The sequence below is a fragment of the Loxodonta africana genome, chromosome 6 (genome assembly GCF_030014295.1).
Source record: "Loxodonta africana isolate mLoxAfr1 chromosome 6, mLoxAfr1.hap2, whole genome shotgun sequence".
Taxonomy (NCBI): domain Eukaryota; kingdom Metazoa; phylum Chordata; class Mammalia; order Proboscidea; family Elephantidae; genus Loxodonta; species Loxodonta africana.
In genome coordinates this window covers 35,054,967-35,081,148 of record NC_087347.1, presented here as the reverse complement: position 1 = coordinate 35,081,148, position 26,182 = coordinate 35,054,967, and the positions used below count along the sequence as shown (strand labels likewise).

The 26,182-nt window shown below is 37.4% G+C and overlaps 1 protein-coding gene across 1 annotated transcript in view; it reads right to left on the bottom strand.

Moving 5' to 3' along the window:
- Positions 1 to 26,182, bottom strand: part of ERBB4 (erb-b2 receptor tyrosine kinase 4) — a 1,250,799-nt gene that overhangs the window by 831 nt on the left and 1,223,786 nt on the right. The window contains exons 26-27 of the mRNA XM_064286721.1: positions 5,694 to 5,741; positions 4,616 to 4,913 (exon numbers count right to left, since the gene is read on the bottom strand). Coding sequence (XP_064142791.1) covers positions 4,616 to 4,913; positions 5,694 to 5,741 — 346 coding nt within the window. The remainder of the gene's footprint in view (positions 1 to 4,615; positions 4,914 to 5,693; positions 5,742 to 26,182) is intronic.

The following is a 26,182-nucleotide window of genomic DNA, read 5'->3' as shown; positions in this document are numbered from 1 at the left end:
CAGTTACTCTCTGGAAAACGCTAGTCAGCAATCGTTTTTTTTTTTTTTTCTCCAGAACAATCAAAGTCATAGATTTGTTTTCAATAATTCTCACAAAAGCAATTTTGTAGATTGTTACCGCCATATGAAAAGGAGTACGTGGAACAAAATGATAGTGACAAAACAAGGCGCCAACAGGAAGGACCAGGATCAGTTCCTATCTTCTAGATTATTTTCTCTTTCTTTAAATTGCATTTCTCTCTCATACATACAGAACTAGTTGCTTAAATGTTTCTCTTTTCTAAAAGTCAGTAATTTATGTTGGAAAATATGACTAAAAAAAATATGATTATCAGGGTTAAATAGCCTTTAAATATAGAAAAATTAGAAGTTTTATAAAAGATAGTAGAAAATCAAACGTTATAACTTAACTCCATGCCAAGATAAGTGGATGAAGGTCTAGTGCTTTTAAGTCTATGTGGTTTATTGTGAAGATCTATAAGGTAAAAAGGATTTGATACTAGATGCTCTTCAAAAAGCTTCTCCACACAGGATAGGAAACACCTGATGAAAACAACTCAGCTAATAAAATAAACCTGATACCTAAGAGGTCTCTAGTTGACTTGCTTGGCAATACCCAACCAAAATCTGTTGTCGCCAAGTCGATCCATCTCATAGCAACCCTGTAGGACTAAGTAGAACTGCCCCATAGGGTTTCCCAGGCTGTATTAGGTACAGAAACAGGCTGTCACATCTTTCTCCCTCAGAGCAGCTAGTGGTTTCGAACCGTAGACCTTTCAATTAGCAGCCATACACTTAACCACTGTGCCACCAGTGCTCCTTGCTTGACAGTACATATGCTTTAAAATTAAGTGAATTATATTCATTTATTTCCAATAGAAGGAGCTCCGGTGGTGCAATAGTTAAGGAATCAACTGCTTACCGTAAGTTTGGCAGTTCCAATCCACTCTGTGGGGGAAAAGATCTGGTGATCTGCTCCAATAAAGATTACAGCCTAGAAAACCCTATGGGGCAGTTCTACTCTGCCTTATGGGGTCACTATGAGTCAAAAGGAAACCCTGGTGGCATAGTGGTTAAGTGCTACGGCTGCTAACCAAAACGTCAGCAGTTCGAATCTGCCAGGCTCTCCTCGGAAACTCTATGGGGCAGTTCTACTCTGTCCTATAGGGTCGCTATGAGTCGGAATTGACTCGATGGCGGTGGGTTGGATTTTTGTGAGTCAAAAATCAACATGATGGCACCTAACAACAATAATTTCCAATGGCTAAAATAATTATAAAATAGCAAACTATTAGTTTGAAACTGGGAGTCCTGGTGGTACAATGGTTAAGTGCTCAGCTGTTAACCAAAAGATTGGTGGTTAAAATGCCCCAGCTGCTCTGAGAGAGGAAAGACCGGCTATGTGCTCCCATAAAGATTGCAGCCTAGGAAATCCTATGGGGCAGTTCTACTCTATCCTATAGGGTCCCTATGAATTGAAATGGACTTGATGGCACACGACAACAACAGGGTGAAACCAGTCAAATAGTGGCTATTTCATATAGTTCAACCTAATAAATTTAGTATTGGCCTAGAATTAAAAAAATGCTGCTGCTAGTTAATGCTTTTGTCCTCAGTGTTAACCTATTTCTTTTCTATAATATTCTGCATGACCTTTTTGTCCTCTAATTTACCATAGTTGAAACCCTGGTGGCATAGTGGTTAAGTGCTATGGCTGCTAAGCAAAGGGTCAGCAGTTTGAATCCACCAGGTACTCCTTGGAAACCCTATGGTGCAGTTCTACCCTGCCCTATAGGATAACTATAAGTTAGAATCGACTCGATGGCACTGGGTTTGGTTTTGGTTTTTGGTATTTTACCATAGACACAAAAATGAGGCTTAAGCTATTCCTATTTTGGAGTTGAAGCATAGCGAGGACGTAATTTTTTGTTAAGGTTCCACCATTGTGAAACAGCCCAAGGTTATTTTTCCCTGGGTATAGGCATTTTTTTTTTTTTTTAAACTGGATATAGTTTTTAGTGTTGTATCTAATTTAAAAGACAGTAATGAATACTTCTTATCATACACATGAATTACATTTAAGCAATTTTCAAGGGACTCTCATTTCATCCGCCCAACAATGCTGTGAAAAGGGAAGTGAAGGCCTTATTTTTTCAGCTTTAGAGACAGAAAGCTGAGACTACATGATGTATACAGGATACACTTAGAGTTATACTAGAATTTAGGTCTTTTAACGCCTGTTGGGTAATCTTGTTCTACTGTTTCATCATTTTCCCTATAAGAGTAAGGTGAACTCTTCATTCACTAGCATTTTTTTAATTTTAAGGATCTCAAATCTATTGTCATTTAGGATAAATTTATGAAAGAACTTACAAGCAGCCAGCGTTTGATATTTCTTCCCAGATTCCTGACAAAATATTGACCGCCCTTAGCCTAAACATTTTTTTGTTTGCTTGTTTTACTTTTTAAGATTGGCTAAGATTTTAGTATCTCTTAAAATAAGAACAAAAACAAAAACACTTAAAACATCTCTGAACATTTTATTCATTAAAATTTTTAATCACTCTGTATATGATAAAAGCTGGAGAGAAGTTCAGAGTTTTCTTTTGGTCAGCCATTAAGTGCTTCCTTCTATCTAACATGTATGACAACCTGGTCACCTAGCTTTTTAAAGAAGAGTTGTGACTGAAGGCGGTTCTACTACATGTACTCTAAAATAGTTGAAGAATCATCACAGATGCTCAGACTTGCCATGGTCCAAGGGGCCAGGTCCAGAATCAGTGCAGAATTCCAGATTCAGAATAGTTAAGAAAGTTATTAATTAAAAGTACAGGATGTCTATACTAAAGTTCTACACTGTTTGAGGACTAGGCTAGAGTAAAACAATCTTCAACAGAAACTTGAGTCTCTTAATATTCAGAGATAAAATCTGGAGGTGCTCTATAGAGAGTCTATTTAGACTAACTTGCCTTTCTCTTAGAGGGCTTATCTTACGCTTTCTCAATGCAATGTACTTACCTACTGATGTGATGCCAACTTGTACAGACACTCAGTTAGAGATGAAGAAATAAACTACTTTTTGGTTGAGCAGACAATATTTCCAGAGAGGATTCTGCATTCAGAGGGTCTGCCAAACCTTCTCAAAACCTACATTTGTGCCACTACTGAGATACTGTAAACACCCAACTCTTCGTTACGTTTAAACTTTTACATACCTCTGCCATTGTGTGCTGTCAAGTCAATTCTGACTCCCAGCAACCTTATAGCACAGAGCAGAACTGCCCCATGGGATTTCTAGGCTATAATCTTTACAGGAGCAGATTGCCAGATCTTTTCTCCCATAGAGCCATTGGTGGGTTCAAACTACTGACCTTTCCATTAGCAGCCAAGTGCTTAACCATTGTGCAACTGGGCTCCCAGCTTACATACATCTAGACAGATATATCTTAATAGGTTACTTGTATATGTAATTCTAAAAACAAAACAAACCCCATTGCCATCAAGTGGGTTCTGACTCATAACGACCTACAGGACAAAGTAGAACTGCCTCACAGGGTTTCCAAGGAGCGGCTGGTGTATTAGAACTGCCAACCTTTTGATTAGCAACCTGAACTCTTAACCAGTGGTCCCTAAATTACATTTTATAAAAGCAAATATAACCGAACATAAAATGACATAATGGCCCTTTTAAAATGTCTTCAAATATAGTTTACTATTGACACCAAAGACTCTGAGAGACATGACCATTCTTTAATAACACTTAAACATCAACCTTCTTTGTTTTATGATGCTGTTAACATAGAAGGAACGAGATTTTCTTTCAAAATTAAAACATTGAGTGTTTAACACTTCTACGATGAATCACTGCTGTACTTTGTAGAACCACAAACCGTTAATATTTTCAAGACTTGATGTTATACATAGACGTATATACATACATTCAGAGGTCAGAATTTTAACTCTTGAAATGTGTCATACAAGAAATCATAATTTTCCAGAACAAACTAGGTCATGTAAATGACACCATTTTAATGGATCAATCAAATCATTGTTGGTACCATCAAAAGTCTTGGACACTTTTGCAAACAAAGCCAGGTTTTATAATCTCCACAATAAGTCCAATAAGGCAATGATCCTGAGATCTTCTGATATGCTACCTCATTCAAATATTACAGTAAAAATATGTCTAGATCAGCACTTCTCAAACTACATATAAATCACCTCGGAGTCTTATTAAAATTAAGATTCTGATTCAGGTCGGGTCTGAGACTCTGATTTTTAAGAGGCCCCTAGATGATGAGAATGCTGCTAATTTGGGAATGATACTTTCTTTGAATAGCCCTGGCGGTGTAGTGGTTAAGTGCTACGGCTGCTAACCAAAAAGATCAGTAGAACCAATCCACCAGGCACTCCTTAGAAACTCCATGGGACAGTTTACTCTGTCCTATAGGGTTGCTATGAGTCGGAATTACCTCAGTGGCAAAGGGTTTGGTTTTTGGCCTTTTCTGTGTCATAGACATTACGAGGTCCAACTGTTTGGCCATTTCCTTTTACACTTGGCTAATTTTAATGAAAGTCAATGTTGCATGGCAATCAGTTCTTAATCTGATTGTACCTTGTTTGGGTTTGTCTCGCATAGGAGTCATGTAGCCTTCTTCATCCAGCTCTCCTCGTGGGCTCCGTTCTGGGGCAAACACCGTAGGGTCAGCACTGTACCTCTGGGTGCTGCTGTCCTCTTGGACATGGGGTGCCACTGGCTTACGCAGAGTACCATTACAGCAAGAGTCATCGAAAATCTCGGCTGTAGCACCCTGAGTCACTGGAGCTTCTGGGATCGTGCTGGTCGTGGCTCTGTACGGCACAGACATGCCTTGTTCTGGAGCCAAGCCCCCATCTCGGTATACGAACTGGTTCTGTAAATAGTGGAAACACATTTGGAGAGAAGTTGTTGTTAGGAACAAATTTAAAAGATAAATATTAATAATCCAAGAAATGTTAAAGCTTGTCTTTCAGAGAAAAGTCATAATTTTTATTGGTTGTTTTCTTTCAGTGTCTAATGAATTGAGATATAGACTAGAAACACCTAATTTTTCCTGAAGGGCAAATCACAGGAATATAATTTGGATATATATATATATATAATTTCATTTTACTAACAAGCTAAAATATGGGCTAATGAAAAGTATTCATGTCCTTTTTCAACAATTGCCTATTTGTGACATAAAATTTGAAGTGAATTTTCATGACAAATGGCAGTGTCATTAGTTGTGGCGAGTTGGCATTAAGAACAGAAGTGGCGTGACACACTTTGAATGTTGATATTTCCTTATTGACTTCTATTCTGTGGTTAGTATGATTTTGAATCTCTAGTACCTAACTAGAGAATCATCACTGAGATTTTTTCCACCACAGGACATATAATCATGGAACTAAAGATAACTCCACAGCCAGGAGCATAATTTAGGAGCTTGGTTAGATAAAAATTGAAAGCTACTGTTGAAGCACGCTATCTCAATTATGGATTATCTACGGAGATAAAACACATCTACAAAGGCAGCTACACAATGTAAAACAAATTCTTAACTCACTGTTGGCAAAGGCAAAATGAGGAAATTATGGGGAGATGAGAGACAGGAAACACGAAAGCGAAGACCAAAACTACTAAAGATGAATGTTGATTGTGAAATACTTACTCCTGACATAGGGGTGTAGGCAGGAGGAGGGCTGTGTCCAATTTCACTCTAATAGGAAAGAAAAATGGAATGATGGATATAATAAGAGGTCACATGAATGAACCAAAAAGAAAAAGAAAGAAAGAAAAGAAAAGCCACATGAGTTGTATGAAGCAAAGGGGAAAACATGCACAACAGTGAAGTTTGCTAAAACAGTAAAATTTTATGCACTCTGACTACAAGAGACTTTATATGTTTTAGGAAAATTAAAAATTTTGATGCAATCCCTGCAAAGGAAAATGACATAGAAAAAGTAAAACTGTTCAATGAATTAGAAAAAATAAGCCGGCAATAAACATTCTTCTGATTACCCCTTAGAGAAAGAAAGGAACAAGTCATAAAAAATTAACTACAGTTGGAAATGAAGAAATCTTTCCTTATGTATACCCAAATGACTGAAATGGTCATATATCCCAGTATTACCTTTGCTCTGTAAAAAGAAACTTACCTGGAAGGAGGTAGAAATGGATTTCAATTTGGCTGAAATAACTTTTACTGTCAAGCCACATTTATTTTTGACCGTTTCAGCAAAGGATCAACTTCTTAGCCTCTTTTTAGAAAGGTATATGCTATGTTTCTCTTCAGTCTTACTTTTTTTTTTTTTTCCAAATTAAGAGATAGCAGGAAATCTGGGAAAATCAGTTTCTTTTGTGGAAACATGCTTTACACTGCATTCATGTATTTCGAATCAGACAAACCAGGTTTTAGTTTAATTAAAAAAAAAAAAAGATTTATCTGTATTCTTATAGCATAATACTCCAGTCTATGGGCTAAGTTAAAGTAGCTTTAAAAATGTGATAAAATATTATAGACAATGTTCCTTAGAGTAAGGAGAGAGGCTTATATGAATATCAGCCCTGTTTCTTAATAAAAATATGAATACTGATTCATTAAACACATTTCTTGAGCACCTATTATTGCCAGGTGCTTCTCTAAGCACTGGAGACAAGGAATAATAGTTGGTTCTATGGAGCTTGCCTTCTCTACATTCTGGCTTTAAGAGAACAGAGATGACTAAAAGAAACCTCAAAGATACCTACATTTTTTTGTATGAAACATAGCTAAGCATTCCAGGTCAATGTTTATATGATTTAGAGATTCATAAAACAATTGAACAAGAATATGGTCCTATGCAGATGAACTAAAAAAAAAAAAAAAAAAAAAAATTAATGTAAATCAATAACAACTGAATAACACTATTTCCCTTAACTAGTCTGCTGGACTAATCATGGGATGAGGACTGAACTATTACAGTGAGTTTACGTTTCATTCTCCCCCATACTTCAGTCAGATATTGGCATACAGAATATTTCTCTTTTTCCTTCTCTAATAACATAAAGAGTAATACATTGAATAGTATGATATGGTAAGTCAGAGATATATTTAATAATACAATGCATTAGAGGTGATATTGTATAATAGATAGATTGCTTTATGACTTGTTAGAAGGCCTGGGCTCCAATTCCAATTTGAGTGGTACAAATTTGGCCAAAGGTTCAAACTTCTCAGATCCTCATTTTCATCCTTGGACTCTATTCTTAGTGAAGACTAAGTAGGATACTGTGTATGAATAAACTATAAGCTCTGAATTTATTATGTAAGTATAGAGGATATATAAAATTGGAATATTCAGGTCTGCTAAACTGAATTTTTTAATTGACCCCATGGCAACTGGTAAAACAAATTTTTAATTTTTTAAGTTATTGTACTTTAGATGAAGGGTTTACAGAGCAAACTAGCTTCTCATTGAACAGTTAGTACACACATTGTTTTGTGACACTGGTTACCAATCTCCCGACATGTCAGCACTCTCCCTTCTCAAACTTGGGTTCCCAATCACCAGATTTCCTGTCCCCTCCAACCTCCCTTCTAGTCCTTGCCCTTGGGTTGGTGTGTCCTTTTAGTCTCATTTTATTTTATGGGCCTGTCTCATCTTTGGCTGAAGGGTGAACCTCAGGAATGATGTCATTACTGAGCTAAAAGGGTGTTCAGGGCCCATACTCTTGGAGTTTCTCCATTCTCTGTCAGACCAGTAAGTCTGATCTTTTTTTGTGAGTTAGAGTTTTGTTCTACATTTTCCTCCAGCTTTGTCTGGGACCCCCTATTGTGATCCCTGTCAGAGCAGTCCTCGGTGATAGCTGGCCACCGTCTAGTAGTGCTGGACTCAGTCTGGTGGAGGCTGTGGTAGTCGTGGTCTATTAGTCTAAAATGAATTTTTAAACCCAACCAATTGATGTCAAAGCTACTCCTCAAAAAAGCATTTTTAAATGCCTACCTGTTCTTGAATTATCTTAACTATTGCTATATTTTGTTATCTTCCAATAAGGAATCAAATCAAATCATTTTTTCATAAAAATTTGAGAAGGAAATTTTCTATATAATCCAGTGATTTGTAAAATAGAGGAGTAGCACAAGAAATATGACATTCACCTGGTGAAGTGTCATCAAATTACAAACGCTGGACTCATCCTGATCACTCAACCCTGATTACTTCGCAAGTATTAAAGATCTGTCTCAGGCACTGCGTTACGTGCTGGAGAAGCTATGATGAACTAGGGGAGACATGGCCCCTGGCCTTATGGAATTTACATTTTATTGTCAAAAATTAACGAAAATGACAAGAAGGAAAGACAAGAGTGAAATGAGGCTGGAGTGAATTTATTTCAATTCTGTAACGACATGGAGTTCCTGGGTGGTGCAAACGGTTAAGGCACTGGATTGGAGGTTTGAATCTACCCAGAGGTGCCTCGAAAGAAAAGCCTGGTAATCTACTTCTGAAAAACCAGCCATTGAAAATTCTGTGGAGCACCATTCTACTCTGACACACTTTGGGTCATCATAAGTCAGAATTGACTTGATGGCAACTAACACATATAATGACATACTGGAAGGCAAAGTATTCCAAAATATTAGTAATTACTAGTATTCCTTTTATCCCTTACCATGCAGTAGTTGCTGTAGTGGATAATATTAGACTAGAATCACAGCTGAGGATCTAGCCGTGACTGCTGCATATTTTGCATTTTATAAAACGTTAAGTGAGAAGTGATCAAAGGAGTAATTCACTAGTCAGTCTTCTTCAGGACACAGCTTATTGTCTACATTTATTATCTTGGCTGTGACTCCTTCAGTTATACAGACACTGTATTAAGGTAACTGGACCTCTTGCAGTTGGTGTGTTGCAAGACATCAAGAAAGACCGTGCCATATTAGAATGCATCCACTGTCCCTGTTTCGATAAGGCTTTCCATAATCTGCTAACTCCGTATCTGGACACACTGCTAAATGGCATCACAGTCATAGGAGAATAATCATCATAATAAAATGGAATAAACGCTAAGCCAAGCCCCTTTAGCATTCATTGGTTTTAGGGTTACTGGCTGCTTTGGTGGCGTAGTGGTTAAGTGCTACAGGGGCTAACCTGAAGGTCTGCAGTCTGAATCCACCAGGCGCTCCTTGGAAACTCTAGGGGGCACTTCTACTCTGTCCTGTAGGGTCGCTATGAGTTGGAATCGACTCAACGGCAACGGGTTTGATTTTGGTTTTGGCTGCTTTTTATATTTCTGTTTCCATTTTTTTTTTTCTACTTGCTTTTTTTCTGTTTTCCATGATTAAGAGCATCTCACTCATCCTCCCCCTGGAAGGGCAATGTTGCTCCAAGGGAACATCTGCGAGACCAATTAGCTGGGCTGGGAATGTGATATAATTGTTGTTTAAATATATTTAAATTGCATGTTAATCACTATGTCATAATTTACAGGCTTTGAAAATAACTTTTTGTACTTGAGAGCCAAGCCAGATTTTACTTGTTTTTCCGTTGTTATTTTTCAATAAGCTCTTCGCATTCCTACCTCCCCCAATTTCCCACACTGGAAGAGCTGAACTTTTAATATGGGGAAGAATGACAGCTGCGAGTAAATTGGTGAGTAAAAATTAAGATCCTCACAGCAGTTGGAATGAGCTGGAGTAACCTTAAGGTTCTCAGCAGAACAAAGAGGCGCTCTCAGTTAAAAGGCTTTTGTTTTTCATTGTGCCACTTTCTGCTGTCCCTTACAGCCCAGCTTTGCGGATCTCTCTTAGGGAGCAGGACGGGGTGCATCTGCTCAGTTAGCTGGTGAGGGAATTTACTGTCAGCAGGATGGAGGTAGAAAGAGGTGGGCTGTGAACTGACAGGGGATATGGAGTTGACTTCTGGTGGGGGGATTTGTAAGGGTGACGGATAGAGATGAGTTTCAGTCTGTGGCCACATCACTGCGACGTTGTATGATTAACTTGGACTCAAATGCCAGAGGTTATAGAGAAGGCAAGTGTCAGCAAATATATCAAACGCAATGTTAAATGCACTTTTAAATACATCAGGCCCTAAAATTTATTTTTTTACTTGGGATGTTAAATAGTTGAACCTTTGTCTTATTACATGCACAGCATTTCTCATATTTTTATATTACCTAATATTGTTCCTAAAACAATATTTTTCTCAAATTTTTATATTATCTAATATTGTTCCTAGGTAATTGAAAATTGCAAACCAGATGGACTGTGTCCTGTGATACTGTTATCATACAAATCTAGCTTCTTAGGAAGCAAACAAAAATACACCCTCAATGCTTAACTTCTATTTAAATTAAACAGGTACTTAACAAGAAAGAATTGCTTTTGTCTTCAGACATTGTTACTACCCATTATCTAGAAGATTAAAGTTTTTAGGGTCAAGAAATATTCCAAGCCCTTTTAACTAAAACAGAATGTGTTTCTGTAAGATATTGCTAATCTATCAGTGCTAATTTATTATCTAGATACTTCCACATAGTAACTATTATGGGCTCTCAACCTTATCCACCCTCGTACATATGCTCAAACTCTGATGAGCATTTCCACACTTTCACAGGGCCAATAGCAGTAGAGATAGAATGTTTTTGTGTTATTTACTATTGCCAACATGTGGGTTATAATTGTCTTTCTCACAACCGAGTTCAACATATCAGTGTTTTTTGATACCTAGATTTAGCAAGTTCAGTTTTCATAGGGCAACTAGAAGGAAACAAACAAACAAAATGCGTCTATCTGCCAAAAACTGATAGAAGCTGGGGGGAAGCCCGTTGAGATATATATATATTTATATATATACATGTCAATGTAAAGACAACAAAAATCCTCACAACTGGACCAATAAACAACATCACGATAAATGTAGAAAAGATTAAAGTTGTAAAGGATTTAATTTAATTGGACCCACAATCAACATCCATGGAATCAGCAGTCAAGAAATCAAAGGATGTACTGCATTGGGCAAATCTGCTGCAAAACACCTCTTTAAAGTGTTGAAAAGAAAAGATGTCACTTTGAGGACCAAAGTGTGCCTGATCCAGGCCATGGTGTTTTCAATCACCTTATATGCATACAAAAACTGGACAATGAATAAGAAAGGCTGAAGAAGTATTGATGCCTTGAATTATGGTGTTGGTGAAGAATATTGAATATACCATGGACTGCCAGAAGAAAGAAAAATCTGTCTCAGAAAAAGTACAGTCAGAATGCTCCCTAGAATAGAGGATGGTGAAATTTCATCTCACATACTTTGGACATGTTATCAGGAGGGACCAGTGCCTGGACAAGGACATTGTGATTGGTAGAGTGTCAGCAAAAGAGAGGAAGACCCTCAACGAGATGAATTGACACAGTGGGTGCAACAGTGGGCTCAAGCATAACAGTGACTGTGAGGATGGCGCAGGACCCAGCGCTGTTTAGTTCTGTTGTATGCGGGGTTTCTATAAGTAGGAGCTGACTCATTGGCGCTTAACAACAACATATATATATATATATATACACATATATATGTACATATATATATATATATATACACTTCCCTAAAGTTCTTTTTTAAACCTAAAATCATATTGCATATATATATATATATATATATATATATATGTACACACACACACATTACCTACCTTGCTAAATTCAAAGTCAGCCCTGAAGCAAGAGAAGAGAGGTTTAAATAACTGGAGAGCATAAAGGTTTTCCATTACAGTGCTCTTAGTTTCAGATTTATTGTTTCTAGTCCAGGGCTTAGTATACATTTCTCTTCTTGCTTGACTGGGGTTAGGTAAACTATTTTATCCCCAGGCAGCAATTCCTATACCTTTTCCAGATATCAGTGGAACAAGAGGATGTTTCTCTTTAAAATATTCATGGCTAAATGAGTCAATAAAATGAACGCAAAAATTACTCACTTTACACATTTCTGATATAAGTCTCTGCCCTGAGCAGTGTTATATGATGGAATAGAAGAATCTTATCAGCACAGCCGCAAAAGACATGGCAGAAACATGATTTTACATTAGTGCCAATATTCCTTAGCTTCATTCAAGATGAGCAACAAGAACCTTGTCACCCTTCATGAGATTAGTAATCACATAGAATTTCTCTCTCTTCATCCTTGTGCAAATTCAAAATTTTGTTGTTGTTCTGGCAACTTTCTTTATCATGATTATATTTCTCTTCACAAGTATGTTGCAATATTTGAAAGGTTTCCTAATTATCACTTAGGAGGCAATAACAAATCTAGAGTAGAATTTCTAGAATGGTCCTCAAGGATCTCCCAATAGTTCTTTTCAGTTAGAGAGTATATGTCCAATTTTCCTGTATATATTTTTAATTTATGTGTGTTGTTGTTAGGTGCCATTGATTTGGTTCTGACTCATAGCAATCCTATGTATAATAGAACGAAACATTGCCCGGTCCTGCACCATCCTCACAATTGTCGCCATCCTTGAGCCCACTGTTGCAGCCAGTGTGTCAATCCATCTCACTGAGGGTCTTCCTCTTTTTTTGCTGACCGTTTATTTTATGAAACATGATATACTTCTCCAGGGGCTGATCCCTCCTGGTAACCTGTCCAAAGTATGTGAGGCATAGTCTCTGCCATCCTTGCTTCTAAGGAGCATTCTGGTTGTACAGATTTGTTCATTGTTATAAGAACATGTAAATCTTTTGCAATATCTTTGCTCCAGAGTAGATATGAAATCATCAAGCCTTTGAAACCAGTTGTCAACCAATTGACTTCAACTCATGGTGACTCCATTTACTATGTTCAAATTCTTGGGTAGCCTGACTAATTCTTCAAATGAATCCTAGATCTGCCTGTCTGTTTGCACGAGTTTTTTCTATCCCAACAAGTCTTTGATGAAGACTTCTTAGGACATGAACAATGCTTAGGAGTCAGTTAATGTTTGAAGACAAAAATCCCACAGACCTAGAACAACTAATTACATGAGGTACTTTTACCTCTAGGATTATACTCTTGAATTTTTTGCAACTAAGCCACATGACTTTTAACAAATTCCTTAATCTCTTGAGCCCTCAGTTTATTTAACCTACAAAGAGGAGTGAGGCTAAGGGTGATTAAATCCCCCCTCAAAACCAAACCCATTGCTGTCGAGTCGATTCTGACTCACAGCGACCCTATAGGACAGGGTAGAACTGCCCTGTAGAGTTTCCAAGGAGCACCTGGTGGATTTGAACTGCTGACCTTTTAGGTTAGCAGCTGTAGTACTTAACCACTACACCACCAGGGTTTCCATTTAGCATGTTATAAAAGTTTTCTTTCACAAATCTTTTTAAAGTACACTAATCACATTTTCTTTCTTTTTTTCTAAATGGGATATCCACAAAATATCACTTAGACCTATACGCACCATACAATTGTATGTTCTTAGGAGGCAGGATGACATTTACATGGTGACTAGAGAAAATAAAATTTTGAAATGAAATTTTGTAATTTCAACTTTTAGTTTTACAGATAGGGACACTGAAGCTCTGAGAGGTTAATATTTTCAAGGTTAGATGAAGAATTAGTGCTAGAAACAGGATTCCCTGAATCCTCATCTAATGTACATTTCATTACACCTTGCAGCCACAAACTGGCATTTAATAAATAGCAAAAGTCACTTCAGAGGAGCATTTTTCATATTTTCCAGAAAAAAAAATTCTTTTTCTTGATAAAGCTCGAAGCATTTTCTTTTAACCAGTAGGAAATTTGTTCTTAACTGAAATACATATTGATATACTCTTCTGGTAAATTTAATGGAACTCTAATTGTAGGACAGATTACAATATTTTTTACTGAATAAAACCCAGTGCCCTCGAGTTGAGGCTATACGTTTATTAACCAATAATAATATTAAATATTATACATAAAACTGCCCATGTACAGATTAATTAATGACATTGTTTATGAAAATGATACTTTGCATACAATACAAGTTGCCCTCCATAGAGGGAATATGTTATTTAAACATTCTAGTTATAGAAGTCCATTATTAAAAATCAATACATATATACACACTTATTGCCAATTGATGTACTTTTACCTTCATAGTGTTTTGTTGTTGTTATTGTGCATCATCGAGTTGATTCCGACTCATGGGGGCCCTATAGCATAGAGTAGAACTGCCCCTTAAGGTTTTCTAGGCTGTAATTTTTATAGGAACAGATCTCAAGATCTTTTCTCCTGCAGAGTCCCTGGTGGGTTTAAACTAGCCACCTTTTGGTTAATAGCTGAGCACTTTAACCATTGTGCCACCACGGATCATGTCATAGTATTTAAATACATCTATATAAATATATGAAGCCCTGGTGGTGCAATGGTTAACAGCTTGCCTTCTAACCAAAAGGTCAGCAGTTCGAATGTACCAGCTGCTCCTTGGAAACACTATGGCAGTTCTAGTCTGTCCTACAGGGTTGCTATTAAGTCAGAATTGACTCAACAGCAATGGGTTTGGTATATATATATATATATATATATATATATATATATATATGTAATTTCTAGGGATTGCATAAATAGTTAAAAAAACAATTAAGAAACCTATAGGCCAGGTTGGAGCTAAGAGGGAGAAAAAAATATCTATTAAATTCCCTGAATTTAAATTTCATTACTTTAGAATTTTAAATGTTATGCCTTGGGATGGGTATGATACATATACTTTTGCCCTATCTTTAAAGACTTAAATCAAACTTTTAGGCTGTGTGTGTGTGTGTGTGTGTGTGTGTGTGTGTGTGTGTGTGGTGTGTACATGCACATGTGTGTGTATGTATTCACAGAGTAAGAAAATTAATAGCTTAAAACAAGATAACATTAACCGTATTTAACTCACTCAAAGCAACACATTGTCTTCTAAAAGCTATTAGCTCATTTGTGGGCTTGCTTTTGCTTGTTTGTTTTTTTAACCGTTTTGCTCCTGTGAATTCTGTTTATCAGCAAATCAATCTTACTCACTAAAACACCTCACACAAGAGTTCTACATAGAAATGTTTGTTAGTGTTTGTTTGGGGTTATTTTATTTTCTTGCAAATCGTAAGGCAACAGTGTAGTATTCTATATTTCAAACTCCTCTTTGGCAATAATCCAAGATTGGAAATTTTTTATTGTATAGTCTACATAACGATGACAGTCTTTAGAGCAATCCATGTGTGTGAAGGTAAATAAAAAATAAAATAAAGGGCATAATTTGTATATTGGAGAAGGAGAACAAGTATTTTGGGAGACGGAATTGCAAATTTTATAAAGCTAATTTTGGCATGTAGATTTTGTTCAGTTTTTTAAATGATAGGTGCTGTCAAAAAAAAAAAACAAGCAAACAATTCAACATGACATAGAAAAGCCTTTCAGTGTTCATATCTTTTCGGTGTGGACCATGTTGGAAATATCTTTGTTTATGCTAGTTTACACGAACTGTTTACCAGATAAAAAGTGAATTTGTAACAATGCTTGATTCATCCAACTACTGCTCTTTAAGCTACCAGGTGGCCCAGCTGTTGCTGTAAGTGAAAGATTTCTAACAGTCCACCTGGAATTAGGACAGCTGGTTCATGTGAGCTGATCTGAATAACGTACTGTGGAATCTTGGGTACAGCTCCTGACAGAGCAAACAGCACGTGGCTGTCCCATCAGCCCAGAGCAAACACCAGTTACATTTCACAGAAGCAGGCTGGTATTTACAACTGATCTGAGCCAAAATGAATATCAGATTGAAGGTAGTATCCCAAGGGGGAAAAAAAAAAAAAGCTCTCCCCAAGAGCTACTTGTTGACCATAGCAAAAGCAGCTTTTACCATTTCTGAAAAGCCCCCAAATATGATTTTGCTGCATTGAAAAAGGAAGAAGAAAAATGGTACAAAGAATTCCTGCATCTATTCATGGATCACTTTGGAATTTCTAAAATAAAACTAATGACCAATACTTCTTAGCTTTCCATTTACACTGTTTGCTGCCAAAGTCAACCTAGATTAGTCAGGGCCATGGCCATAACTTCCATTGGAGTTCTAAAATGGTTAACACTTCAATGAGAAACATGAAGGAGGCAAAAAATAAACAGGCTTGAAACTAGAGCAACTCACATTAGATCTGACCTGGGAGCCAGAGATCACCTAATCACACCCTATCCATTTTCATCCAAGGAATAGAGATGGAATGTGACTTTCCTTGAGGTCACACAGCTAGTTACTAACAAGCAAAACTCAACAGGCCTAATTGGGAAAAAATTATTTTTATGATTTACTCTGGGGAGAAAAAAAAAAAAATCTACTTCGGACCCTTAGATCATCTGCTTGAAGTCTGGGGCAACCCAGGCAAACTCTAAAGCAGGTGATGTCTGATCTCCATGTTTCCTGACCGAGGTTGACTTTTCCAATTTCAAGTCCATTATTCTTTACTTCTCTCTAGAGGACTACCTGAGGTCCTTAGGAGGTGCAAACAGATTGTGCTCAACTGCTAACTTAAAGATTGGTGATGCAAGCCTACTCAGCAGTCCTGAAGAATAAAGGCCTGGTCACCTGCTTCTGTTAGGATTTACAGCCAAGAAAACCCTATGGAGCAATTCTATCCCGGCCCATTTCTTATTGCTTGGATTCTAGAGGAAGTATTACTATATTGGCCTTGCTGGGTGTACCATGCTGGGTCAATAACTCACCGTCCAGAACAGCCTCTTTTATCTTCACTCTTATCTTTTCCTTGGGGATTTGGCTTTAGCTAGGCCAGATAGCATCTATGTAGTCTGATAAATTAATTTGGGGAATTTTCTCAAGTTAGTGAATCATCATGGCCCAACCTCCAGCAACACTAAATTGAAGACCAATCCATGCCCATATATTTAACAGCTGACCTAAACTCTCCACTGGAATAGAACATGGCATCTCAAATGTTACATTTGCAAAACTGAAATTACCATCTCTTCCCCGTACATCAAATTTAATTCTCCTGTCTTCCATGGTTTGGTGAATGGCATCAACAACTTATCCACTTGTATAAGTCAAATGTCATAGTGCCATCTTTGACTTCTTCTCGATCTCAACCCTCATAGCTAAACATCCAAGGTCTGCCCATTGAAACTAATAGTTCCAGAATGCAACAATTGTCTCCATCCTCACTGCCACTACTTTAGCTATGATTAAATTGCTGTGTAATTTATCATTTTAAATGGGATACCTTGAAGGTAAAAAGAACTGCTATTAATAATTATCTAGGATAATAGAAGTAAACCAGGACTCTTGAGGGAAAACAGGCTGATGTGACATGGTTATGATATTGTTTCTTGCTTATAGCACAAAAATAACCTTCTAACTGATCACTATATTCATAATTTTCAACTTCGTTCTAATCTAAAATTCACAGTTAATTTTCCTGCTTAAAAATTTCATGACTCCCCATTCCATTCAGGTTAAAGTTCCAATTTCTTGTGACACTGGACTTTTATTAGTTATGATTCTTACAAATTTCCCTAGACTCACCTCTCCCTTCTCTTCTCATAAACCTCCAGTCAAAATGAATTACTACAGTTCCCACAATGGTCCTTTCCCTCTCTTACCGTCAGGCTTTTGCCCAAGCTCCAGTTGTTTCTCAATGTTCTTTCTGGCTTCTTTGCCTTGATTACATGTTGATCCCATGGAAAATATCACTACCCTGACTACATTCAACTATTGATTCAACAAGTATTTATCAAGAACCCATTAAGGGACCCATGGGAATAATTTATAAACTGTATTCTAATTGTTCATTTACTCCGCTAGCATGAGTCTATGTAGAATAGGACTTACTCTAATTTACCATTAAATCCTTGATATTGGCACAAGTACCAGGGATATGGACATGGTGAAGGTTCAATAAAAATGCATTGAATAAAAGGGTGGATAGACAGAAAGATGTCTTAAACCTAAAGAGTGGTTCTGTTGATGAGACTGTCAGAGATTCAAATCAGCCAATGGGCTATGTTTTAAAGAATGTATGACTTAAAAAAAAAAAAAAAGCTGTCATCAAGTCTACTCTGACTCATGGTCATTTCATGTGTGTCAGAGTAGATAGAACTGTGTTCCATAGGGTTTTCAGTGGCTGGTTTGCCAGAAGTAGATCACCACGCCTTTCTTCCAAGACATCTTTGGATGAACTTGAACTTCCAACCTTTCAGTTAACAGTCGAATGTGTTAACCATTTGTACCACTCAAGGGCGCTGTAAGACTTTTGGCACCCCTCAAGTCATGCATTACACACTTCTTACTCTGCAGATACTCAAGATGAGTCCTCAATTGAATCCAAGTACAATTATCTGAATATTATATATCATCAAGTACACTCACTCTTCCTGCTGGTATCAGTTATATGCTTCTGAAAGCATTATTTGAAATTTTACTTCTAATGCCAAAAATTTTTATTCCTGCAAATGATGACTGATTCCAAATGCAATGGACATGCCACATCTACTTATAAAATTTCAGGGTTCTATCACTAGTATGACAACCCTCCCTTGAGACATCTATATATTTTCTGATGCTTTGGCAGGCTAGAAAACGCAGGCTTCTGCTTCATCTGACTGTAAAAATTGCTCATTAAGAACAATGGGAAAGACAGACCCTGATTATAAAGAGGTTACAACAAAAATAAAGCAACCCATTGACATCGAGTCAATTCCAACTCATAGGGACCCTATAGAACGGAGTAGAACTGCCTGGTGGATTCGAACTGCTGACCTTTTGTTGAGCAGCTGTAGCTCTTAACCACTACACCACTAGGGTTTCCAAAGAGGCTACAGGAATTTGCAAAATCTAGTTTTGATTGAAAGATAAAACAGAAATCTTTCCAAGTGGTGATACCACCCACTGTATTCCCACACTGCGGTACATAAGGCAGTTACTTATAGGGAATGGGTTATATCAAATTCTTCAAAAGCATTTTTAGGATAGACACGCCTGAATAACATAGAAAATCAAAGTTACAAGTAAATGAAATTCTAAATAAAAAATTTAAGGCATGTGCTTCTTCAGGGAGGGAAGCAGCTGCAGGAGAAGACTGGATTAGAGAACTGCCACCTACCAGCTCAGCCCTAGTAAGTCCTCATCTGTAAAATGGCAATAATAATGCATATCTTGCCTACTGTATGGAAACTCTGGCGTCCTAGTGGTTAAGATCTACAGCTGCTAACCAGAAAGTTAGCAGTTCAAATCCACCAAGCACTCCTTGGAAACTGTATGGGGCAGTTCTACTCTGTCCTAGAGGGTTGCTATGAGTCGAGATCAACTCGATGGCAAGTTTTTTGTTTTTGTTTTTGTTTTTTTTGCCACTTTTTAAGCTCATGTTAAATACCTTTGAATACAATTATGTATTATATAAATGTGCAACATGGTATTTATTTCTAGTAAGTTAAAGAAAACACAGCTGAATGCTGAATTTTCCAAATATCAACAAACACAAAACCATACTAAATGTCGCCAACCAAATAATTTCTTGTATACCAGAATAAAAATATTCATACAGCTATATATTTGTCTGTGTGATAAACCAAACCAAACCCATTGCTGTCGAGTTGATTCCGACTCATAGTGACCCTATAGCACAGAGTAGAATTGCCCCATAGAGCTTCCAAGGAGCGCTTGGTGGATTTAAAGTGCCGGTTTTTGGTTAGCAGCTGTAGCACTTAACCACTATGCCAATAGGGTTTCCGTCTGTGTGATGATAGGGATTATTTTGAAATTTTGTACCAGGTATTTCATTTGAAGCAATTATCAAAACAAAACAAAACAAAACAAAACTGTGTTGTTGGAGTAAATAACAGTGAGAAATAATTTACACATTTCATTTGACTGCAATTAACACATCATTTAAAGGTATTTAAAAATATTCCTTTGAAAATTAAAAATAACGGTATGCTTTTCTTAGTGCTATAGGCACTGGTTTTGGGTATAGTAAATCAAAGCAAGACGCCTTGAACTCTTTCTCCACTTAGTCACAGAAAGATGCATACTAAATGTCCAATAATAAAATCCTTAACCAACTAAAATACATTTACTGAATGACCTAATGGTAGAAATTTATAATAAGCTGAAACAAAATCTACATTTTTTTAATGTTTTTATTTCTGAGATGATGAGGGTGAGAGGGTCAATGAAACACAAACATTAGAAATTCTCTTCTCTCCCGAGTATGTGTTGGCCTTGATTTTCCTGAATCACTTTTACTGAGCACTTGAAAGCACCCAGACAGACTCCTAATAAGATATGTCTCAGAATTCATGCTGAGGCATTGTCAACAGGCCAAGGAAAAGTCCTCAGTGCTGAACGTGTGCTTAGATTGAATTTCTTCCTCTCTGTGATTGCTGATCTTTTCAGGGAAAGCTGACACATTAAGAAGGACAGACAGTAACGGAGGAAATGTTTGAACTCTCATACCCTGTTTGGTGGAGAGAAAATTCCAACGTGTCACCCTTTTAATGAATAGGGATCTGAAGCATTTTATAGATTTTAAAAGTATAATAAACATTTTTAAGAAAGACACATCTTGGAAAGAAAGTAGCTAAATTACAGAAAAGTGCTTAAATTTGCAACCTTAAAGTAATCTGATAAATGACTGGGAGCTGGGCAAAAATAAAATAGATTACACTTTCCCATATATTATAAAACCAGGCCTTTCTCCCAATGACTAACAAACAAACAAAAAGTACTAGACAGATGAGAAAAGCCTCTGGTATATTCCACAGCCCACTTTCCCCTTTACTATTAGCACAATTATTATTTGTCATTTCTAAAGAAAGATAATGAGGAAAGGTGCAGCTATGTTCCCACAAAAGAAAAGACAAATACTTAGTCTTATGAATATAAACACAAAGGAGAGTATGATCATCTTTCTTGCCATAAGCCTTAAATTTTAGGGACTCCAGGTCCTCTTAAGAACTTTTACTGGTTTTGTCATTTATAAATATATCCAAAACTTTTAGAAACTGTTTCTAAATCATCTTTTAGAATAAGAACCTCCTTAAATATATAACCAACTAGTTACATTATTCTCTAGCCCCTCTTATTTCTCCCAGATTTACTTATCTAAATATTTGTTATGAATTGAATTAGGTTCCCCCAAATTTATATTGAAGACCTAGTCCCTGGTCCCTGTGACTATGGTCTTGTTTGGAAATACATGTTAGCAATTAATATGAGGCCATACTGGAGGAGGGTGGGTCCTAATCCAATCTGAGTAATGTTCTTATGTCATGGATTGAATTGTTTCCCTCAAAATATCTGACAATTTGGCTAAGTCATGATTCCCAGTATTGTATGATTGTCTACCATTTTGTCATCTGATGTGATTTCCCTACGTGTTGTAAATCCCATCACTATGATGTAATGAGATGGATTAGTGGCAGTCATACTGAGAGCTACAAGATTAGATAGTGTCTTAAGCCAATCTCTTTTGAGATATAAAAGAGAGATGTGAGGAGATAGACAAGCGAGCCTCATACCACCAAGAAAGCAGTGCTGGGAGCAAAGCGTATCCTTTGGACCTGAGGTTCTTGTGCTGTGATGCTCCCAGACCAAGGGAAGACTGATGCATCACAAGGGCCTTCCTCCAGAGCTGACAGAGAGAGAAAGCCTTCCCCTGGAGCCAGCGCCCTGAATTCAGACTTCTAGCCCACTGGACTGTGAGAAAATAAACTTCTCTTTGTTAAAACCATCCACTTGTGGTATTTCTGTTACAGCAGCACTAGATAACCAAGACACTCTATAAAAGAGGGTAATAGGCACAGAGAGAAAGAGAGGGAAAATGGCTATTTGAAGATACGTCTGCAACCCAAGGAATACCTGGGGCTACCTGAAGCAGGGAGAGGCAAGGAAGAATCTGTCCCTAGAGGCTTCAAAGAGACCATGGCTCCGCCAACACCCTGAATTCAGACTCCTAGCTTCCAGAACTGTGAGACAATAAATTTCTGTTCTTATAAACTTAGTTTACGGTATTTTACTGGAAACTCTGGTGGCGTAGTGGTTAAGTGCTACGGCTGCTAACCGAAGGGTCAGCAGTTCAAATCCGCCAGTCGCTCCTTGGAAACTCTATGGGGCAGTTCTACTCTGTGCTATAGGGTTGCTATGAGTCGGAATTGACTCGATGGCACTGGGTTTGGTTTGGTTTTGGCCCTAGGTAACTAATACAGTATTAAAACATACTTAGTATCTGAGGTTTGGGTGAACAAACTTAGATATACCATAAACTTGCCAAAAATAATAAGTGAGAAGAGGACATTTTCCTCATTCTTAGGACCGATTTTTTAAATTCTTATTGAAGGGTAACTAAATACTCATGTGAGAACAATTAGAAGTAACATTAGCACACTGAGAGCAAGCCTAGGATTTTTATCCAGTCTGCTGCCGTACAACAACACAGGGAATGTCAATTATGCAGGAGAAGATACTTCCAAGAGAGCTTGACACAAGCCCAGGTTGTGAATTATTTGCTTTGAAATGCCTTCATATTCTCCTGCTTGAGAATTCTTGTAGAGAGCAGAAACAAACAACAAGCTCATGCTAAGCACGTGGTCTGGTGAACATTCATAAAATGTTTATCAGCCCACAAATAAAATTTTTAAATGTGCTGGACCATCCTCCCCTAGAAGGGAGGCAATAAGACCCATAAATAAAGAGCTCTCTGTTTATGATATAAAACTTATGGGGCCCACCCACCTCCCAGTGTCTTGAGGTTCTACATACTAGAATTCCCAAAGGAAGCTTTCACTAACACGCTGTTTGAATCCAGGAACACATTCATTCCTGGAAGCAGTTCCTCCTGCACGTTTTCTAACCTCCTCTGCCCAGAGGTGGATTTACCTTGAACCAATAAATCTGAAGCCTTCTATTGTACAACCCCTTCCAAGGCCCTGGGAAAACACCTGCTCAAGGCTTCACACGGATATGTGATTTTGTAATACTTGTATAAGTCAGTTTTTATTTTTGCATTTGTTTCCTAAAGAAGTTTCACCCCTACTTACAAGTATCAAAGTGACTGACTTCACAAAACTTATACCAAGGCAGAGTATGTCCTAATCCCATCTGAGTACATCCTTATATAAGTATAGAACAGCCAGAGAGACAGAAGAAGGACACCTGTGATCCTGCAAGTGCAAGTCAAGGAATGCCAAGGGAGCCCAGCAGCTGGGAGACAGGCATGGAACAGATTCTCCCTTAAAGCTTTAGAAGGACTCAACATGACCAGCAAGCTGCTCTTGAACACTCAGTTTCCAGAACTGTGGAACAATAAACTTCTGTTACTTAAAGCCACCCATTTTTTTTTTTTTTCTTTTAACAGCACCCCTATGAAATTAATACAGTGGTGTTATGCAGATTGCTCACTGGCATCTGGCTCATTGCCAACACCTTTCACCATGGGCAAAACACTGGAAACCTTAGCATTATAGTTTCTGGGCTTCCTCTTTACCTATGATCTTATCTCTACTGCACTGTTACTACCATCTGGCTGGAAGTTAACATCCTGAGGAACAGTTCCAGCTCCAGAATTTCAAAGTCAAAAATTCTTTTCTCTGATCACAACTTGCTATTCTCTCACTTCATGAATTCTCTTTCTATGATTTAATGGGCTCTTCAACCATTTTAGTTCCTTAATCCTTTGACATTTTACTTTTCCAGTATGGGCTTTGAAGTCAGCTAGAGATGGGTTTAAATCTTAACTGTGTCACTTACCAGTTACGTCACAAACTACATAACCTAAGTCCTAATTTCCTTAGCCTAAAATGGGTGAAGAACGTCCCTTTCATTTTCTTAGTATTATCTTTAATAAGAATGCATACAAAGAACCAAGCATTACATTGGGTTCATAGTATACAACTAATGTTAATATTTATATACACGTTGCTGTCGAATCGATTCTGACTCATAGCAACCCTATTGGACAGAGTAAAACTGCCCCATTGGGTTTCCAAGCAGCACCTGGTTCATTTGAACTGCTGACCTTTTGGTTAGCAGCTGCAGCTCTTAACTATTATGCTACCAGGGTTTCCAATATTTAAATAGAATATATATACATATATAACTAGATATATACATGATTGACATATAACAAAAAAGAACTTACTTGTGCCCTATGGCTGATTAGTAGTTGTTTTTATTAGTTATTTATGGTTGATTACTCAATACAACCTTCAGTTCCTACACTAGTTTGATACAGCTGCCCTACCAGTTTTCAACTCTTGATGTATCCAAACTTCAGGCTTAATAACGTCTCTAAAAAGCTATGTTTTCTACCTTTTTTGATTCTTTACATTTATTGGCCCCTTTTTAGTCTTTGTTTGTATCCCTTACCACAGCTTTGTTCCAAGCTTCAGCTTCTTAAACTTCCTAACACATCCTTGCTCTCCTCCCTGTTTGCCAACAATCATGTTTGCTATACAAGAGAGAGAATAAAATCTATATAGTTCTATAGGTTGGGAGTCTCTTAGTGCTCCTAAGTTCAATAGCTAAATTATAATGAGATGTTAAAGTGTTATTACAACTGGACTAAAGACCTCTTGGAAAACAACTAACTCTCTTCACTGAAAAAAAAAAAAATCTTGCATATGTGTTTGGGGTAGGAAGCAAGTAACCTGAGAGATGGGTGCCAAGGTTTCAGATGAAAGGGAAAATTATACTACATAATTTTGGAGAAAGAAAAATTTTGGAGCCCCAGGTCAATCTGGAAAGAGATAGAGCTGAGTAAAAGAGCATGGAAAAAGAGGGTGAAATAGTAGAAGACTGTGCTCTCTCTTTTGTGATCCTTCAGACTTGTCCACCAGTTTGTCTTCAATCAAATCTACCAAACTCGCCAAGTCTTTATGTTAATTACTTTTGTTGTTAGTGAAAAGAAAGAAGGCAGTGAGTTATGGAAATCAATGAAGTATTGAAAGAGAGATGACATGAGGAAACTGAAACCTAGGAAGAGGGAAGAGCTAACGGTTATTGAGTTGCAACTGTTTGCTCAATCCTCATACATACCTATGGGAGATATTATCTTATCTTCTTTTTAGAGAAGAAACTGGCAGGTCAAATAAGTGATCTAAGTTCAAATAACTAGTAAGTACTGGAGCTCAAATTGAAACATAGAAAGCCAGATCTAAGAGCCCATGTTCTAGAAAATCAAATGCCAGTTTACCAACTTGCCTCAATAAACACTTTCTCCCTGGTGAATTAAACTAAAACAAAAATGAGTAAGCAATTTTGAATGACTTCCATCTGTGATTATTGGGCTTAATAAAATTTTACCTAGTGCTGAAGGGACAGAGAAATCCCTAACTGACAAATGGATTAAAATCTCATTAACAAATTTTGTCATCCCCAAAATTACCTACTTCTGTATTGGAACTCACCTTCCCCTAATTCCTCATGGACTTTTCTCCATCTATTATCCCCTCTTCTATTGTCTTCCATCTCTATGAATTCACTAGCTCACTCCCCTCTAAGAATGTTCAGATGCCCATTATCTTAGAAAACTTCCTCTTACCAACGTCCTCTCTGAGCTTTTAGCCTGTTTCCTATCTTCCCTTTACATGGAATAATTTTTTCAAAGAGATTTTTACTCCATGCTTTTACTCCTCAGTCAATTGTATTTTTCTCTCCACTAGTTCTATATTTGGAAAACCTGGTGGCGTAGTGGTTAAGTGCGACGGCTGCTAACCAAAGGGCCGGCAGTTCGAATTCGCCAGGCCCTCCTTGGAAACTCTATGGGGCAGTTCTACTCTGTCCTATGGGGTCACTATGAGTTGGAATCGACTCGACGGCGCTGGGTTTGGTTTTGTTTTGAAGGACTAAAATCGAGGCTTAACTTCAGTTGAGCTCTAAAAGCATATTCCTGACTACCTAATGGCTATTTCTACTTATGTTTTGAAATATTAATTATATTTCCTTATTCTACATCCAAAATTCTCATATGCTAAAAGCCCACTTAACATCAGCCCAGGCCCCCAACCAGAAAGCTTAGTGTCACTCTTGACTTCTCTCCTCATCTCAGTCTGCAACATACAATGCATAATCAGACTCTGCTGCTTCTATCTGAAAACCATCTCTTACATCAAACTTTCCATTTTATTTCCTCTGCCTAAGGCAGTGGCAGTGTGGATAGAGAATAAAACTCTCACAATAGCCTCCTCT